Here is a 20,239-nt window from a genome sequence, read left to right as displayed (position 1 = left end):
AATCCATGATCCGGATAGTGGATTTCCTTTAATGTAATGTATGTGAACCTTTAACTGATTGTACAGCCCCATGGGATCAATGGTGCTCTATAAATTATATTATTATACAAAAAATGGCCCTTCCCTCTGGGAAAGGTGCAGGGCAGCACTACATAATGCTAGGACTATTGGAGTGGAGATCTCATAGAAGTCCAAGGGTCAAACTCCACCCTCCATTAGCCCGGCACTGGACACAGTCATTTGCAGAAATGAGTGTGATGGTAGTGCTGGGATCCTCAGGGGTGTGGCTTCATGCTCTTCAGTCCCATAAATACAAATACCGGTGCTCTTTTAGCTCTCAGCATAGGCTCTAGTATTTCGAAACTATAAATGAAAGTCAATAATGTCCTTCCCCACCCATGTCTACTGAGGTCCCTGGATAACCTTCACCTGGTGGCCTGCACCTTCCGATGCCGGCACCAATTCTCTCCCTGAAATCCATATAGGTGTACTTACAGCCACTGCAGGATACTTCATAGGAGGATCACCAGTAGGAAAGATGTAACTGTTTGCACCCAAAGCATTTCAACTCTTTCTAGTTTGGAGATGAGAGACTGTAGAGAGAATACAAAAAAACTAAAAACATTCATCAATACTGCATGAAAAATAATACATTGGGATCAGGGGAAAGGTCAGGGCTTGTATAGAACCTATGGCAGGAAGGGCATCTGCACATGACAAACCTTGGCAAATGTCAGGGTACATTGGGCATAAGGGAGGCCCCATTAATATCCATCTTCCAAACTAACTAAAGACTGTAAAGTAAGATTATTGCAATTAAGATTTATGTTACAAGAGGACTATAGAGAGAAAAATGAAGCTGTAGAAGGAAGGGAGTAAGCTTGGTAAGGGGAAGTGGGAATTCAGAATTGGGGGACTTGAATTCCGTAAGGGAAGGTGGAAACTCTAGTAAGAAAAGAGTGAACTCTCGGTGGGTAGCATGAAACTCGATAGGAAGGCAGTGACTCTAGAAGAGAAGTAGACGACTCTAGAACTCTGTAAGAGAAGCAACAATATATGGGAATGAGGAGATTCTAGATGGGAGGAAGGGTCTCTAGAAGGGAAGAAAGCAACCATCTAACTATGGGATGTAGAAGTAAAAGAGTGGAGTCTGGAAAGAAAGGTGGGAAATCTAGATGGGGAGGTCGGGCCTGTAGATGAAAAGGGGAGGTGGGGCTTTAGAAGGGAGAGATGTAGATGGGTCGGAGGGAACATCTAGCTGGAGTGGAAGTACTCTACATAGGATGCAGATTACAGATAGGAAAAAGGAGTTGAACTTTGTAAGGGAAGGTGGAAATTTGAGTATAATACAGGGAACTCTAAGTGAATAGAATGGCCCTCTAGATGGGAAGCTAGTGACTCCAGATGGAAAGTAGAGGACTCTAGAACTCTGGAAAGGAGGGGAATGAGAGGATGGGAGGAGGGAACTTTAGATGGGATAGAGGAGACTATAAAAGGCAAGGATGGAGCTCTAGAAGGGAACTCTGGATGGAAATAAGGGGAACTCTAAATTGGAACCGGGAGTGATAGAGTGGAGGGAATGAACTGTAGATTGGATAGAAGTGACTATAGATGGGAAGGATTGGGACTCTAGTAGGGTTTAGTAGTGGATTGCACTAGTGTATATATGCCCCTGGCATAGACTATACAGATCTCAGGATGATCCTCCTGCCCCTGGCATAGACTATACAGATCTCAGGGCGATCCTCCTGCCTCTGGCATAGACTATACAGATCTCAGGGCGATCCTCCTGCCTCTGGCATAGACTATACAGATCTCAGGGCGATCCTCCTGCCCCTGGCATAAACTATACAGATCTCAGGGCGATCCTTCTGCCCCTGGCATAGATTATACAGATCTCAGGGTGATCCTCCTGCCCCTGGCATAGATTATACAGATCTCAGGGCGGTCCTCCTGCCCCTGGCATAGACTATACAGATCTCAGGGCGATCCTCCTGCCCCTGGCATAGACTATACAGATCTCAGGGCAATCCTTCTGCCTCTGGCATAGACTATACAGATCTCAGGGCGATCCTCCTGCCCCTGACATAGATTATACAGATCTCAGGGTGATCCTCCTGCCTCTGGCATAGACTATACAGATCTCAGGGTGATCCTCCTGCCTCTGGCATAGATTATACAGATCTCAGGGCAATCCTCCTGCCCCTGGCATAGACTATACAGATCTCAGGGCGATCCTCCTGCCTCTGGCATAGACTATACAGATCTCAGGGCGATCCTCCTGCCCCTGGCATAGACTATACAGATCTCAGGGCGATCCTCCTGCCCCTGGCATAAACTATACAGATCTCAGGGCGATCCTTCTGCCCCTGGCATAGATTATACAGATCTCAGGGTGATCCTCCTGCCCCTGGCATAGATTATACAGATCTCAGGGCGGTCCTCCTGCCCCTGGCATAGACTATACAGATCTCAGGGCGATCCTCCTGCCCCTGGCATAGACTATTCAGATCTCAGGGTGATCCTCCTGCCCCTGGCATAGACTATACAGATCTCAGGGCGATCCTCCTGCCCCTGGCATAGACTATACAGATCTCAGGGTGATCCTCCTGCCCCTGGCATAGACTATACAGATCTCAGGGCGATCCTCCGGCCCCTGGCATAGACTATACAGATCTCAGGGCGATCCTCCTGCCCCTGGCATAGACTATACAGATCTCAGGGCGATCCTCCTGCCTCTGGCATAGATTATACAGATCTCAGGGCGATCCTCCTGCCCCTGGCATAGACTATACAGATCTCAGGGCGATCCTCCTGCCTCTGGCATAGATTATACAGATCTCAGGGCGGTCCTCCTGCCTCTGGCATAGACTATACAGATCTCAGGGCGGTCCTCCTGCCCCTGGCATAGACTATACAGATCTCAGGGCGATCCTCCTGCCTCTGGCATAGATTATACAGATCTCAGGGAGCTCCTCCTGCCTCTGGCATAGACTATACAGATCTCAGGGCGATCCTCCTGCCTCTGGCATAGATTATACAGATCTCAGGGAGCTCCTCCTGCCTCTGGCATAGACTATACAGATCTCAGGATGATCCTCCTGCCCCTGGTATAGACTATACAGATCTCATTGCCTTTTGGTAACAATGACTCCTCTTATTCCTGGTACATGATATATTGGGACGGCACAATCACCATTACTCATCACAATTTCGAGTAGCCGAGCTTTCCAGGTAGTGACCTCAGTATGGTCCTTTATCACACACCAGTGTGAGTATGCACTCAGCGAAAAGTTTCTTCCTTTGACAACACTCCGTGTGACCCAAGGTGAACCTTCACTTATATCCGAGAGGAAACGTTTCATACTTTGTGCTGAGTCATTCATATTCATCAATAGAGCGGACACTCGCTAATCCTGGAGAAGACGACTCTGCAGCCTCACTCACTGGTTTGTAGAGAATAGTAACCACATTGTCCTTCCTGCTACAATCTCTAGCTGCCCATGTGATGATGTACTGGAGCATCAGGAAATTGGTAGCAGATTGGGGGGAGATTAATCTAAAAGCCATAATGATGTCTGATCAGAGCAGACAGGAGAGGGGCTTGTAGAGAATGAGGGTCTCTCACTTCTATTATGTAAATGATAATCAGATCAGTCATGTAGGGTGCGGGGGCTTCTAATATTATCATGAAAGGTAGCCAAAAGTTGTATCCGCTACTACTACTCCTACTGCTGCTACTACTACCACTACTACTACTGCTACTACCACTGTTACTACTACCACTACTGCTGCTGCTACTACTACCACTACTACTACTACTGCTGCTACTACCACTACTAGTACTGCTGCTGCTACTACTACTGCTACTACTACCACTACTGCTACTATCACTACTACTACTGCTGCTGCTGCTGCTACCACCACTACTGCTACTACTACTTCAGCAAAGGTCATATAAATAAAACCAGTGAGGTAATCATTGGGTCTATTATGGAAATGGGATAAAGGTAACATGAGGCGTGGACGTGTGGGTGGGAGAAGGGCTGTGCATTGTGGAAATACAGGTTAATATCGCAATCGGGTTAAGGAATGTGTCTGTGTACACAGTAACGATAACATTGGTCTATAGAGCGCCACTCCCTGCTGCTACTAACCGGCTCCTGAGAACCCACAGCTCAGCACATGGCAGATACGTGTAGGACATCCAGGTGCTTACACATTAAAGGGGACATGCTATATTCCTTTTTATTAGGGTATTTTATAATGGGCTACCAGTGTAATATAGCAGAAATAAACAATGGGACACATTTACTAAGAACACTGCAGTGTATACTATGTGCAGTGTCCACTATGTGCAGAGTCCTGTGTACTATGTGCAGAGTCCTGTGTACTATCTGCAGTGTCCACTATGTGCAGTGTCCTGTGTGTACTATGTGCAGGGTCCACTATGTGCAGTGTCCTGTGTGTACGATGTGCAGTGTGTACGATGTGCAGTGTGTACGATGTGCAGTGTGTACGATGTGCAGTGTGTACGATGTGCAGTGTGTACGATGTGCAGTGTGTACGATGTGCAGTGTGTACGATGTGCAGTGTGTACGATGTGCAGTGTGTACTATGTGCAGTGTGTACTATGTGCAGTGTCCACTATGTGCAGTGTGTACGATGTGCAGTGTGTACGATGTGCAGTGTGTACGATGTGCAGTGTGTACTATGTGCAGTGTGTACGATGTGCAGTGTGTACTATGTGCAGTGTGTACGATGTGCAGTGTGTACGATGTGCAGTGTGTACGATGTGCAGTGTGTACTATGTGCAGTGTGTACGATGTGCAGTGTGTACGATCTGCAGTGTGTACTATCTGCAGTGTGTACTATGTGCAGTGTCCACTATATGCAGGGTCCACTATGTGCAGGGTCCACTATGTGCAGTGTGTACGATGTGCAGTGTGTACTATGTGCAGTGTCCACTATGTGCAGGGTCCTGTGCAGTGTGTGTACGATGTGCAGTGTGTGTACGATGTGCAGTGTGTGTACTATGTGCAGTGTGTGTACTATGTGCAGTGTGTGTACTATGTGCAGTGTGTGTACTATGTGCAGTGTGTGTACTAGGTGCAGTGTGTGTACTAGGTGCAGTGTGTATACTATGTGCAGTGTGTATACTATGTGCAGTGTGTACTATGTGCAGTGTGTACTATGTGCAGTGTGTACGATGTGCAGTGTGTGTACGATGTGCAGTGTGTGTACGATGTGCAGTGTGTGTACTATGTGCAGTGTGTGTACTATGTGCAGTGTATACTATGTGCAGTGTGTACTATGTGCAGTGTGTACTATGTGCAGTGTCCTGTGTGTACGATGTGCAGTGTCCACTATGTGCAGTGTCCACTATGTGTACTATGTGCAGTGTCCTGTGTACTATGTGCAGGGGGTGTACTATGTGCAGTGTGTACTATGTGCAGGGTCCTGTGTACTATGTGCAGTGTCCTGTGTACTATGTGCAGGGTGTACTATGTGCAGTGTCCTGTGTACTATGTGCAGGGTGTACTATGTGCAGTGTCCTGTGTACTATGTGCAGTGTCCTGTGTACTATGTGCAGGGTGTACTATGTGCAGGGTGTACTATGTGCAGGGTGTACTATGTGCAGTGTCCTGTGTACTATGTGCAGGGTCCTGTGTACTATGTGCAGTGTGTACTATGTGCAGTGTCCTGTGTACTATGTGCAGGGTGTACTATGTGCAGTGTCCTGTGTACTATGTGCAGGGTGTACTATGTGCAGTGTCCTGTGTACTATATGCAGTGTGTACGATGTGCAGTGTCCTGTGTAGTTTGCAGGGCCTGCACTGCTCCAGAGGGCACCACTTTTATTTTGGTGCACCTTTAACATAGGGCGTGCAACACATTTCTGTCGGACTTTGTATGTTAAATGTGTCCGACTGAGCAGCGGAACGTCCCCTTCAGTGCAGAAATTTGTGTCTCATGGAGACACTTGCAGCCGCGTCACAAAAGGATCACATTGAACACATATGAGATGGAGACACTTCTTATAGACATGTACAAGCAGTTTGCAGATGAATGAAAGTCCAACAGAATACTGGCACAAGAAGCTCAGTGAATGTGCCCAATGCTCTTTTTTTTACTTTGCCACTTGGACCTGGGAATGGGAGAAGTCTATTGTAAAAAACAGTAACATAAAACCCACAACATGAAAAGACAGAACCCTAGTAGCACAAAAGCCGTAGGAACAGGGAAGTTCTTCAAGTATTAAATCACCCTGGCACAGCAAGGTTTATCGAGCGCAGCGGGGCCACAGTGTTGGCTGTTCTCCCACATTGACCTCAATGGTAAAAAGATTTTCCACAAAAATAGTGACGCGACATCCGGGGTTTGTGATTTGTCACCGAGGTCATTCTGGAGAGCAACATTGTGATACAACGTAGAAGAATAGGAAATGTATGCTTTGATGTGTAGGATTGGGTCATGTATGACCAATGTAAGGCATGCGTGTAGTGACTGTGCATATTCCTGGGAGAGGACGCATATTGTCTATTAATGTGTACTGCCCTCTTCTCTCGACGCGCACCGTCCTCTTCTTCTCTCGACGCGCACCGTCCTCTTCTTCTCTCGACGCGCACCGTCCTCTTCTTCTCTCGACGCGCACCGTCCTCTTCTTCTCTCGACGCGCACCGTCCTCTTCTTCTCTCGACGCGCACCGTCCTCTTCTTCTCTCGACGCGCACCGTCCTCTTCTTCTCTCGACGCGCACCGTCCTCCTCTCTCGAAGCGCACCGTCCTCCTCTCTCGAAGCGCACCGTCCGCCTATCTCGAAGCGTACCGGCGCACATTTACAAAACAGTTCAGTTTGATTGTGTAGTAGTGTGCACCAACATTCTTTTGGTGCAACTGTTAGATGGGCCAACTCCAATTGTCGGACTTTGTATGATAAATGTGCTGCACGGTCCGGACGTGCGCCAAAACGTCCATTTCAGTGAAGAAACTTGTGATGCATAAAGAATAGTACAGCCGCCACACAAAAGGGTCACATGCGCCACATATGTGGCGTGGACACTTAAATACCTGTGAAAGCGGTGCGCACCTAAAAGAATGTGCAAAGTCAAACAGAAAAGTGGCGCAGAGGCGTTAGTAAATCTACTTACATCTTACAAGTCAAATAATAACAAATAATTCCCATTTTCTATGTTATACCATTGTTTTTATACAGACCCTCCGCAGCGGTCACCTCGAGTGTCCAGTCTTCTCCAGACAAGTCATTTTTCTTGTTACTAAGACTGAGAATGTGCAAAGTTGTCAGATGGAGAATTATGTTTTTGAAAAAATTAAAGCAACCGTGCCGAGATGGTGAAATGATGATGGACCTCCTTGAGCCCAGAGGAGCAGATGCATAATCTATTTCCAGGGCTCTTGACCTGTAGGTGACCCAATTCATTCTATGTAGAGCCCTGTAAATGAATTAGAAGGATGCCTGGCGGAGCTCGGTGGCTCATCTGCAGACAGAGCGCTGAGCTGGAATGATGCAGCTGAGTAACTCAATATCTCAGTCTAAGAAAATTAAACATATTCTGAGATGTTACCTGGTTGCCTATTCAGAGTGCCCTCCACAACAATGACTAATATGTTCTCTAAAACCAGAACTTCAGAGTCCTTTGGTCCTGTGGAGTCGATGGTGCCCCAAAATTCATAATATTCATGGCACTGAAAACAAACCAATGGCAACCAAACTAGAAGGTATAAGAGAATGAATAAACCAGCTGGAGAATATGGCTAAATACCTAAGTAATAACTCAGAAATAAATGAGTCAAGTCCTAGAAAATTTACATGAAGTCAGAGAGATAGGGGTTAACCAGAAGACAGGCCATCTACAGAATATCAGGCAAATCATAGGAGTAAACAGGGTGAGGCTCAGGTTCCCGGAGTTCACCTTCTTCCTGGTACATGTAAGTGCATTGTCCATGTATAATGCGCTGTGCGGGGAGTCACTAAGATCCTGTGTCCGATATCCTGCATGTGTTGCTTCCCCGCTCAGGTCCCTGGAGTTCACCTTCTTCCTGGTACATGTAAGTGCATTGTCCATGTATAATGCGCTGTGCGGGGAGTCACTAAGATCCTGCGCCCGATATCCTGCATGTGTCGCTTCCCCGCTCAGGTCCCCGGAGTTCACCTTCTTCTTCCTGGTGCATGTAAGTGTGTCCGTGTATAATGTGCTGTGCGGGGAGTCACTAAGATCCTGCGCCTGATATCCTGCATGTGTCGCTTCCCCGCTCAGGCCCCTGGAGTTCACCTTCTTCTTCCTGGTGCATGTAAGTGCATTGTCCATGTATAATGCGCTGTGTGGGGAGTCACTAAGATCCTGTGCCCGATATCCTGCATGTCGCTTCCCCGCTCAGGTCCACGGAGTTCACCTTCTTCTTCCTGGTGCATGTAAGTGCATTGTCCGTGTATAATGCGCTGTGCGGGGAGTCACTAAGATCCTGCGCCCGATATCCTGCATGTGTCGCTTCCCCGCTCAGGTCCCTGGAGTTCACCTTCTTCTTCCTGGTGCATGTAAGTGCATTGTCCGTGTATAATGCGCTGTGCGGGGAGTCACTAAGATCCTGTGCCCGATATCCTGCATGTGTCGCTTCTCCACTCAGGTCCCTGAAGTTCACTTTCTTCTTCCTGGTGCATGTAAGTGCATTGTCCGTGTATAATGCGCTGTGCGGGGAGTCACTAAGATCGTGCGCCCGATATCCTACGTGTGTCGCTTCCCCGCTCAGGTCCCCGGAGTTCACGTTCTTCTTCCTGGTGCATATAAGTGCATTGTCCGTGTATAATGCGCTGTGCGGGGGTCACTAAGATCCTGTGTCCGATATCCTGCATGTGTCGCTTCCCCGCTCAGGTCCCCGGAGTTCACCTTCTTCTTCCTGGTGCATGTAAGTGCATTGTCCGTGTATAATGCGCTGTGCGGGGAGTCACTAAGATCCTGCGCCCGATATCCTGCATGTGTCGCTTCCCCGCTCAGGTCCCCGGAGTTCACCTTCTTCTTCCTGGTGCATGTAAGTGCATTGTCCGTGTATAATGCGCTGTGCGGGGAGTCACTAAGATCCTGCGCCCGATATCCTGCATGTGTCACTTCCCCGCTGAGGTCCCCGGAGTTCACCTTCTTCTTCCTGGTGCATGTAAGTGCATTGTCTGTGTATAATGCGCTGTGCGGGGAGTCACTAAGATCCTGCACCCGATGTCCTGCATGTGTCGCTTCCCCGCTCAGGTCCCCGGATTTCACCTTCCTCTTCCTGGTGCATGTAAGTGCATTGTCCATGAATAATGCGCTGTGCGGGGAGTCACTAAGATCCTGCGCCCGATATCCTGCATGTGTCGCTTCCCCGCTCAGGTCCCCGGTGTTCTCCTTTTTCCTGGTGCATGTAAGTGCATTGTCCGTGTATAATGCGCTGTGCGGGGAGTCACTAAGATCGTGCGCCCGATATCCTGCATGTGGTGCTTCCCCACTCAGGTCCCCGGAGTTCACCTTCTTCTTCCTGGTGCATGTAAGTGCATTGTCCGTGTATAATGCGCTGTGCGGGAGTCACTAAGATCGTGCATCCGATATCCTGCATGTGTCGCTTCCCTGCTCAGGTCCCCGGAGTTCACCTTCTTCTTCATGGTGCATGTAAGTGCATTGTCCGTGTATAATGCGCTGTGCGGGGAGTCACTAAGATCGTGCGCCCGATATCCTGCATGTGGTGCTTCCCCACTCAGGTCCCCGGAGTTCACCTTCTTCTTCCTGGTGCATGTAAGTGCATTGTCCGTGTATAATGCGCTGTGCGGGAGTCACTAAGATCGTGCATCCGATATCCTGCATGTGTCGCTTCCCTGCTCAGGTCCCCGGAGTTCACCTTCTTCTTCATGGTGCATGTAAGTGCATTGTCCGTGTATAATGCGCTGTGCGAGGAGTCACTAAGATCCTGCACCCGATATCCTGCATGTGTCGCTTCCCCTCTCAGGTCCCCGGAGTTCACCTTCTTCTTCCTGGTGCATGTAAGTGCATTGTCCGTGTATAATGCGCTGTGCGGGAGTCACTAAGATCGTGCATCCGATATCCTGCATGTGTCGCTTCCCCGCTCAGGTCCCCGGAGTTCCCATTCTTCTTCCTGGTGCATGTAAGTGCATTGTCCGTGTATAATGTGCTGTGCGGGGAGTCACTAAGATCCTGTACCCAATATCCTGCATGTGTCCCTTCCCGGCTCAGGTCCCTGGAGTTCCCATTCTTCTTCCTGGTGCATGTAAGTGCATTGTCTTGCGATACAATTTGAAAGCAAAATCCTGTGCTCAGTCCGAATCAGTCGTATCATCCAACTGCACGCCCCTGGATTCGTCGCTTGGAAGCAGTGCAGCTGCCCCAAAAAAGGATTACGTGTGACACAATCCCAGCACACACCTGTTAAATACCTGTAAAAACCGTGCAAACACGATGAGCCCCATAGGATGGATAGTGGATGCGGGTCCCACCTGAGAACAGGGGTAATCTCTAGAAAGTGGATTAAAGGGGATCTCTCACCAGAATTGCACCCCTCAGATCAGTAGTACCTGCTTTAAAGGGTTAAATGTCCTTCCAATATCACGTAAAATTATCTGCCAACGAGAATCTGTAACTAATTACAGACGTTTTTCTGATATGTAAGTAGAGATGAGTCAACTTCTGAAAAGAAGAGTCAAATTTTCTGTAGGCTGCCAGTTGACAGCTCTTCTCTCTGTCCCTACCATAATGCGGTCCTTCTCACTGCATGGCGAATATAGCAGTAAGCACTTAGCGTGAAACTGCAGATCTTCTCACCATTTCACGCACCTTGCAATGGGCAGGGACAACTTAGACAAATGGTGGGAAATGCTTTGGAAAGGATCTTACCGGTGGGAGGAGACGTTGGCATTGCAATTACAGTCAGGGAGGTGAATAGGGTTTATTGTGCCTGTTCTTGATAATGGCTTCCCGTTAAGGAAGGACTCTAGGAGGCCCCACATCATGTAGACCTTTCTGTGGATCACAAAAGTCCTCTAGGCTTTGCAGGACTTAGTTGTGTGGATTGTAGAGTAACCCACACGAAGTAGTAGCGTTATTTCTATACGTCTGACCCTCCACCGGAGTCACTGGGAAATCACCCGACTCTCCAAACAATAACCTCATTCCTGACGTCTGTGTTGGCTCGGAGTCAATGACAACTTTAACCTTTAGTTTCCGGATTTTGGCGGCACAGAGGTTTCTCGACAGAGAAAAAAATCACAATGGCGCTCAGCTTGGAGCGAAATGATGGAAAGTGATCTCAGCAATTAGCAAGGATCTTCTCAATTCTGGACGTTGTGTAATGAGCCGGCTTCCTGCTACTAATTATTAGCACAAAACCACCCCCACAGGTGGACAAAAGCCACCCCCCCAGGTGGACAAAAGCCACCCCCCCAGGTGGACAAAAGCCACACCCCCAGGTGGACAAAAGCCACACCCCCAGGTGGACAAAAGCCACACCCCCAGGTGGACAAAAGTCACATCCCCAGGTGGACAAAAGCCACACCCACAGGTGGACAAAAGCCACACCCACAGGTGGACAAAAGCCACACCCACAGGTGGACAAAAGCCACACCCACAGGTGGACAAAAGCCACCCCCACAGGTGGACAAAAGCCACCCCCACAGGTGGACAAAAGCCACACCCCCAGGTGGACAAAAGCCACACCCCCAGGTGGACAAAAGCCACACCCACAGGTGGACAAAAGTCACATCCCCAGGTGGACAAAAGCCACACCCCCAGGTGGACAAAAGTCACACCCACAGGTGGACAAAAGTCACCCCCACAGGTGGACAAAAGTCACCCCCACAGGTGGACAAAAGTCACCCCCACAGGTGGACAAAAGCCACACCCCCAGGTGGACAAAAGCCACAACCACAGGTGGACAAAAGCCAAAAAGTCGGATTTTGGTTTCATCTGAGCAGAGCCCCTTCTTCCACATGTTTGGTGTCTCCCCAGTGGCTTGTGGCAAACTTTAAGGCTACATTCACACGGACGTATGAAAACAGCCGTATCCGTACCGTACCGTACCGTTTTTTTACGGATTACATACGGCCACATTCATTTCAATGGACAATACATCTGACCATTTATATTGCCGTTGTTAACTCCGTTCCGTACCGTACCGTATAATAGCCGTATAAAAATATAGAGCATGTCCTATTTTCTCCCGTATTTCAGTTCCGTATGCCCTCGAAGTCTATGGGGACGTATAAAATACGGGTTACATACGTGCTGCATACGGATGAAAAACGTCACGTATATACGGCCTTTAAATACGGGACTGGAGAAATCATACGGTCGTGTGAATGTAGCCTAAATCAGACTTTTTATGGATATCTTTGAGAAATGGATTTCTTTTTCCCACTCTTCCCTAACGGGCAGATTTGTGCAGCGTACGAATGATTGTTGTCTTTTGTACGGGCTCTCCCACCTCAGATGTACATCTCCGCGGTTTATCCAGAGTGATCATGGGCTTCTTGGCTGCATTTCTGATCAGCCTTTTCCTGGTATAAGATGAAAGTTCAGAGGGACGTCCGGATCTGGGTAGATTTGCAGTGGTCTAATGCTCCTTCCATTTCAATATGGTCGCTTGCACATGGCTCCCTTGTGAAATATTTTCGTCTCCAAATCCGGCTTTAAACTTCCCCAAAAACAGAATCACTGGCCTGCCTGGTGTGATCCTTCATGATGCAGAACCCTGAGTCTATTATAGAGCAGGTGTATTTATACTGAGACTTGGTTACACAATGGTGGATTATATGTATAACATTGGATCATTCAGAGATCTTCACTGAACTTCCGGAGTAAGTTTGATGGATTCAAAATAAAGGGGCCGAATAATATTGCACTGCAAGAAATTACAATTTTATATCTTTATGTTTGAAGCCCAAAATGTGGTAAAAGGTAGAAAAGGTCAAGGAAGCCGAATACTTTCGCAAGGCTTTGTATGTTCATTTTGAGTAAACTTTGTTGCTTTGTTTCATTATGGACTTGTTTTTTGCAGGATGGGATTTAGTCATTTTAGTTTTGGGAACAGATGAGTCTGGAAGAAGGACAGAGGGTTCTGGAAGTGGAAATAATGCCCTGTAGGTGGGATGAAGATTCTGGATGGAAACTGAAGGGTCCAGAAAGAGGAGTCTGGAGAGGACAGAGGATTTAGGATGTAACAGAGGATTTTGGAAGGGCTTGGAATGAATAGAAAGTCAGCGACAATTGACTGTTCACCTGAGCAAAGCATTTGGGACAGATGAGAAACAAAGCTGTCAGGAAACCGAGCATATGCCCACAGCTACACGGTATAGTCTCCAGGTGGCTCCTCATTCACATGAAGGACACAATAGCTTCTGTTCCGGAAAAACTACTAGGGGTTAATTAGGCCATCATAGACTCGTAGAGTCTATAGCCCAAGGGCGGGTGTCATCACTGTGTGTAAATTACACAATATACTATGTAGAGATCTCTCCTCAGGGCATGGATTATGAAGCCACCAGAGATCTGCTGCTGCTGCCGTAACCTTAGTCAAATCCCTCCAAGTGCTGAGATACCTATCGAATCAGCACACATGGTACATAAACATGTGATATTGGGGCAAATTTACTTACCTGGTCCTGTCGCGATCCCCGATTCGGACAGTCCGACGAAGATGAAGTCCGGCGCGATTCACTAAGCTCGTGTGCCCGAGTTCCTGCATCCGTCACTTCCCCGCCGAGGTCCGCCGGAGTTCAACTTCATCTTCCCAGTGCTTGTAAGTGTGTGTCTTGCGACACAATTCGAAATGTTAAATCTCGCGCATAGTCCGAATCCATCGGGGTATCCGGCGGCCCACCCCCCGATTTGTGTCGAATGCAAGGCAGCGTGATTGTGCCAAAATCCAATCCCGTGCGCCAAAATCCCGTTAAATGCGGCCCACAATGGAAATCGGCGCTCCGCGGACCCTTAGTAAATGAGCCCCATTGTCTTGATTGTGGTTTTATCTTAACTTCCAGTTCTGCATTGAATTTTAGTTTTCATGTTACCGTACAAATTACACCTCCCTTATTTCGATTTCCATTTTTAGTTGCTTTATGTAGGGGAAACAGGTGGGAAAAATCTGAATCCTATGGCGGGAGACTACTCTTTAACCTTTGCGATGGAAACCTTGAATGTGCCCCTTTCTTGCATGCAAATCGCTGCCACAGAAACTGTCCAAAAATAGCCGTTCCCTGCCATGGAATCGCTGCGGAATGTCAGCTGCGGACATTCCAGGGAGATTCTGTAGTGTGTATCCCCGACCTATATGTGACATGTCCAATCCAGAGAGAATCTGAGCATACCCAAGAGTCTGGATGAAGTTTGCTGTTACAATATGACCATACTTGCCAATATCCATGGTGGGAGACTGGCATGAACAATATCTGCTGGGCTTCCACCCCCCTCAACCTACATTGTCCAATTTTTATGCTGTGACATGAAACTGACCCTCAAATAGTTTACTAACAGGACTATGCCTCTCTCTCCAAAATCTTAACATAATGTAACTAGTAATAGTAAGGCCATCTATGGCAAGAAAATCAATGTTCCCATGGTGTTCAATAATACTACCTCCAAACACTCCGGATGCTATACATAGTCTTCTGGATGTTCTGGATATTGCAAACAGGCCACATGTCATTACATGTGACACATGCGAATGAGTCAGACCCCGTCTACCTCAGATTAATAACTTATTCTAATGACTCAGTGACCTGGTACATGACACAATGATCCTTGGCTGCAGCAATAGGACAAGTCTCATCCAGTTGCAAACTCCCAAACAATAAAGTAAAGTTTATTGAACAATACATTAGAATTATAATCTGGCAGGTTTGGGCATGTGTTATATAATATCACTATCTAGTCTGCACAATGTACCTGGCAGGGCTCGGTCCGGAGTGGATTTTCCTGGTTCCTTCCCTCCTTTTTGGATTATTTTTAGCTGTCTTTCTCCACGGCCTTAAGTAATAATTATGCATTTAAGATAATGAAGGCCTTCAAAGAGATTGTCCATTGCAATACTCTCTATGTGCTATATGTAGAAACCTCGCAGTCATCCCATGTTTACACTCGTTTACTCGGCAGCGACCCTGCAGGAGGCTACATCCATGTCAGGATTCGGGATCAGTGAACCCCCTGAACCACCGCGGGAGATGGTACTAGCCGACACCTGGGATCGGAGTCTAAGTGGCACCTGGTCTTCACCATAGCCCGCCGCAAAGTGGGATGGGCTTGCTGCGGCGGGGACCACCAGGTCATTCCACAGGTGCCACTAGCCCGCGGTGGCAGTCGAGGTCAAGTTACCTTAACAGGAGACAGTCTCATGGTCAGGTTCAGGCACAGGGTCAGGCCAGAGAGATGCAAGGTCAAGTTTAATCCAGGGTCAGCAACAGGAGGTCCAGACAGATGGGAATGGAAGCAAAGAAACACACAGGAACGCAGGAATATCGCTGGGGAGCTTTCTCTAAGGCGGAGGCACATAGATCCGGCATGGAGCACAGAAAGGGGCTGGGAATTTATGGTATGTTTCAATAATCAAGGAAGCAATAGTTGTTGACACTATCCAAAATGTACATAATCCCATTCAGACCAGGGTGTTATGGAGATAGGGACCAATTCTAATTGGACGATGTGGCATGATGCATACAGGTTCTCATACCATACATGCGCCATAGGAATGCATTAAAAGTGGGTCTGGAGTGGTCTGTGCGTGTGCACCGAGCAAACGATCCAAATCTGAGGAATGATCCCATGTGAGGACTTCATTCAGTCTGTGGGGTGTTACACATGCCTCCATTGTGATACTTTGGATTTGGCTTTTGACATTCCCTCAAAATTTCCGATCCCTTAGGAAGGTCTCAGGTGACAAATTGACCATAATGTCACTTTACAACATGGCAAAATGTGAGATAAGAAAACTTGTACGTCCTCAGCCGAATACGATGAATACGCCTCAGATCCTGGCTCTATTCCAACCTGTCTCCTCTATCAACACCTCATTCAAATATTCGTAGACTTTCATCTTGGAATAAGTTGACTTTGCACATTCTTACTTTCTTTGAATTCACAATCTTCTCGCTAATGTATTTTCACTGGCTTAATTCTGACTTATAGTAAGTGTGGTTATCTTGGCAAGAAATGTATGGAAAGAGGAAAATTTACAGCAAAGGTTTCTATAGCACAAGAACCTGGAAAGCTTCAACTCTGGCAGATAGGACCCGGAGCATTAATCAATGACAAAGCCGAGCACCGAGAGATCTAGAGAGGACTGAGATACACACATACCGCACATGACTCCTGATATGTTCCAGCAATGCAGGAAAACATGATTTATTACCTCCCTGTTACCTGTCCTGCACCAAATGTCAACTCTGAAATTCCATAGAGTAAAATATAATAATATAGACTAAGAGCAGATCCTGAGGAAGAAACAAGGAGGGGATTTATCACACGCTACCACCTGACATATCTGTAAGACGGATGCGCAGGTTAGAACTAGTGCGCAGGAGCACCCAGCTCCACCCCACTCACCACTCAGTACGGCCCCCTTCACACCCCAGGGGGAAAATGTATATCCTTGTACATAGGAGCAATAGAGGGGTCAGTCATCAAGGTAGACAGTGGGGACCTCAGACACAGGTATTATGCCTTACACATGTTGATCATATGTCTGAATTAAGACTATAGGGTCTGATCCCATCAAGTTTTGTTAGCTGTCCATTACTGGATATGTTATGAGCTGCAATACTTACCTTACTCATTAACTCCTTACTATTAATGAACTTAAGCATTGTATGCTGTTTATTACTGGACATTATATGAATTGCAAACCCTCTCTACTAACTTATTAGATTTATAATACTGCCCCCCATGTACAAGAATATAACTACTATAATACTGCCCCCTATGTACAGGAATATAACTACTATAATACTGCCCCCTATGTACAAGAATATAACTACTATAATACTGCCCCCTATGTACAGGAATATAACTACTATAATACTGCCCCCTATGTACAGGAATATAACTACTATAATACTGCCCCCTATGTACAGGGATATAACTACTATAATACTGCTCCCTATGTACAGGAATATAACTACTAAATGTACAGGAATATAACTACTATAATACTGCCCCCCATATACAGGAATTTAACTACTATAATACTGCCCCCCTATGTACAGGAATATAACTCCTATAATACTGCCCCCTATGTACAGGAATATAACTCCTATAATACTGCCCCCTATGTACAGGAATATAACTCCTATAATACTGCCCCCTATGTACAAGAATATAACTACTATAATACTGCCCCCTATGTACAGGGATATAACTACTATAATACTGCCCCCTATGTACAAGAATATAACTACTATAATACTGCCCCCTATGTACAAGAATATAACTACTATAATACTGCCCCCTATGTACAGGAATATAACTACTATAATACTGCCCCCTATGTACAAGAATATAACTACTATAATACTGCCCCCTATGTACAAGAATATAACTACTATAATACTGCCCCCTATGTACAAGAATATAACTACTATAATACTGCTTCTTATGTACAGGAATATAACTACTATAATACTGCCCCCTATGTACAAGAATATAACTACTATAATACTGCCCCCTATGTACAAGAATATAACTACTATAATACTGCCCCCTATGTACAAGAATATAACTACTATAATACTGCTCCCTATGTACAGGAATATAACTACTATAATACTGCCCCCTATGTACAGGAATATAACTACTATAATACTGCCCCCTATGTACAGGAATATAACTACTATAATACTGCCCCCTATGTACAAGAATATAACTACTATAATACTGCTCCCTATGTACAGGAATATAACTACTATAATACTGCTCCCTATGTACAGGAATATAACTACTATAATACTGCTCCCTATGTACAAGAATATAACTACTATAATACTGCTCCCTATGTACAGGAATATAACTACTATAATACTGCCCCCTATGTACAAGAATATAACTACTATAATACTGCCCCTATGTACAAGAATATAACTACTATAATACTGCCCCTATGTACAAGAATATAACTACTATAATACTGCCCCCTATGTACAGGAATATAACTACTATAATACTGCCCCCTATGTACATGAATATAACTACTATAATACTGCCCCCTATGTACAGGAATATAACTACTATAATACTGCTCCCTATGTACAGGAATATAACTACTATAATATTGCCCCCTATGTACAAGGATATAACTACTATAATACTGCCCCCTATGTACAAGAATATAACTACTATAATACTGCCCCCTATGTACAGGAATATAACTACTATAATACTGCCCCCTATGTACAAGAATATAACTACTATAATACTGCCCCCTATGTACAGGAATATAACTACTATAATACTGCCCCCTATGTTCCAGAATAATATTACTAGTCCCATTTCTGACTTGCCCTTACTACTCTGCTCTCATGGTGACATCTTCCGTGCTGTAGTGTCACATCCTGACTTGTGGTTGGGGAGGGGAGTAAAAGAATGTGATAATTTCAGTTGAAACACAGAAACAAAACTGAATCTATAATTCTCATCTCCCTGGTGTTGAATAATGAGTCAGGATCTCTGAAAACATAACATGCAAACTAAGCTGTAATTGGTGTATACCTTGGGCACCCTCATGCAGTGTACAATGCATTGTCATGGTCACGGGACCTAATGAAGAGTATTTCAAGTAGAATCCCTTTCCCATTGTGTAGTACACTGCGTTACAATGCGCCACCTGGTGTTCAAGACTAGACACAAAATGAAAACTATATAACATAAAAAAAATTTATATCCATATTCCCCATTTCCCCCCAAAAAAATTATAAACAAAAAGTATTATCGCACTGATGCATCAGTGATGACCTATTATATAAAAATGGTGCGTTATTTAATACCTGGAAAACCAGCTTAAAATCTGATGATGGGCTTTCCGACTCAGATTTTGGTCTGATAGCCCTGTGTTCGCAGAAACGTTGACACGGGTTCGAGGAAATGACACTTCTCTTTATTTCAAGTGGAAATGTCAATAATCTAGAGGCCTCAGAGAGAGAGATATGTATTACAGGGACATAATCCATAATGTGGATGCTAGGAGCCTAGCATGATGTGAGGGGGCACTAAGAGAGCCTGGCATGATGTGAGGGGGCACTAAGAGAGCCTGGAATGATGTGAGGGGGTACTAAGAGAGCCGGGCATGATGTGAGGGGGCACTAAGAGAGCCGGGCATGATGTGAGGGTGCACTAAGAGAGCCTGGCATGATGTGAGGGGGCACTAAGAGAGCCTGGCATGATGTGAGGGGGCACTAAGAGAGCCTGGCATGATGTGAGGGGGCACTAAGAGAGCCTGGCATAATGTGAGGGGGCACTAAGAGAGCCTGGCATAATGTGAGGTGGCACTAAGAGAGCCTGGCATGATGTGAGGGGGCACTAAGAGAGCCTGGCATGATGTGAGGGGGCACTAAGAGAGCCTGGCATGATGTGAGGGGGAACTAAGAGAGCCTGGCATAATGTGAGGGGGCACTAAGAGAGCCTGGCATGATGTGAGGGGGCACTAAGAGAGCCTGGCATGATGTGAGGGGACACTAAGAGAGCCTGGCATGATGTGAGGGGGCACTAAGAGAGCCTGGCATGATGTGAGCGGGTACTAGGAGAGCCTGGCATGATGTGAGCGGGTACTAGGAGAGCCTGGCATGATGTGAGCGGGCACTAAGAGAGCCTGGCATGATGTGAGTGGGCACTAAGAGAGCCTGGCATGATGTGAGGGGGCACTAAGAGAGCCTGGCATGATGTGAGGGGGCACTAAGAGAGCCTGGCATGATGTGAGGGGGCACTAAGAGAGCCTGGCATGATGTGAGGGGGCACTAAGAGAGCCTAGCATGATGTGAGGGGGCACTAAGAGAGCCTGGCATGAGGTAAGGGGGCACTAAGAGAGCCTGGCATGATGGAGGGGGCACTAAGAGAGCCTGGCATGATGGAGGGGGCACTAAGAGAGCCTGGCATGATGGAGGGGGCACTAAGAGAGCCTGGCATGATGGAGGGGGCACTAAGAGAGCCTGGCATGATGGAGGGGGCACTAAGAGAGCCTGGCATGATGGAAGGGGCACTAAGAGA

The 20,239-nt window shown here is 46.6% G+C and overlaps 1 protein-coding gene across 1 annotated transcript in view; it reads right to left on the bottom strand.

Moving 5' to 3' along the window:
- The window catches only part of ABCC3 (ATP binding cassette subfamily C member 3), an 83,587-nt gene that overhangs the window by 60,335 nt on the left and 3,013 nt on the right, over positions 1–20,239 (bottom strand). Inside the window, exon 2 of the mRNA XM_072112759.1 lies at positions 496–593. Within this exon, the coding sequence (XP_071968860.1) occupies positions 496–516 (21 nt within the window). The 5' untranslated portion in view covers positions 517–593. The remainder of the gene's footprint in view (positions 1–495; positions 594–20,239) is intronic.

This window comes from Engystomops pustulosus, chromosome 6 (genome assembly GCF_040894005.1).
Source record: "Engystomops pustulosus chromosome 6, aEngPut4.maternal, whole genome shotgun sequence".
NCBI lineage: Eukaryota > Metazoa > Chordata > Amphibia > Anura > Leptodactylidae > Engystomops > Engystomops pustulosus.
Note: the sequence above shows the minus strand (reverse complement) of the source record. Positions and strands in the feature narration are given on the sequence as shown.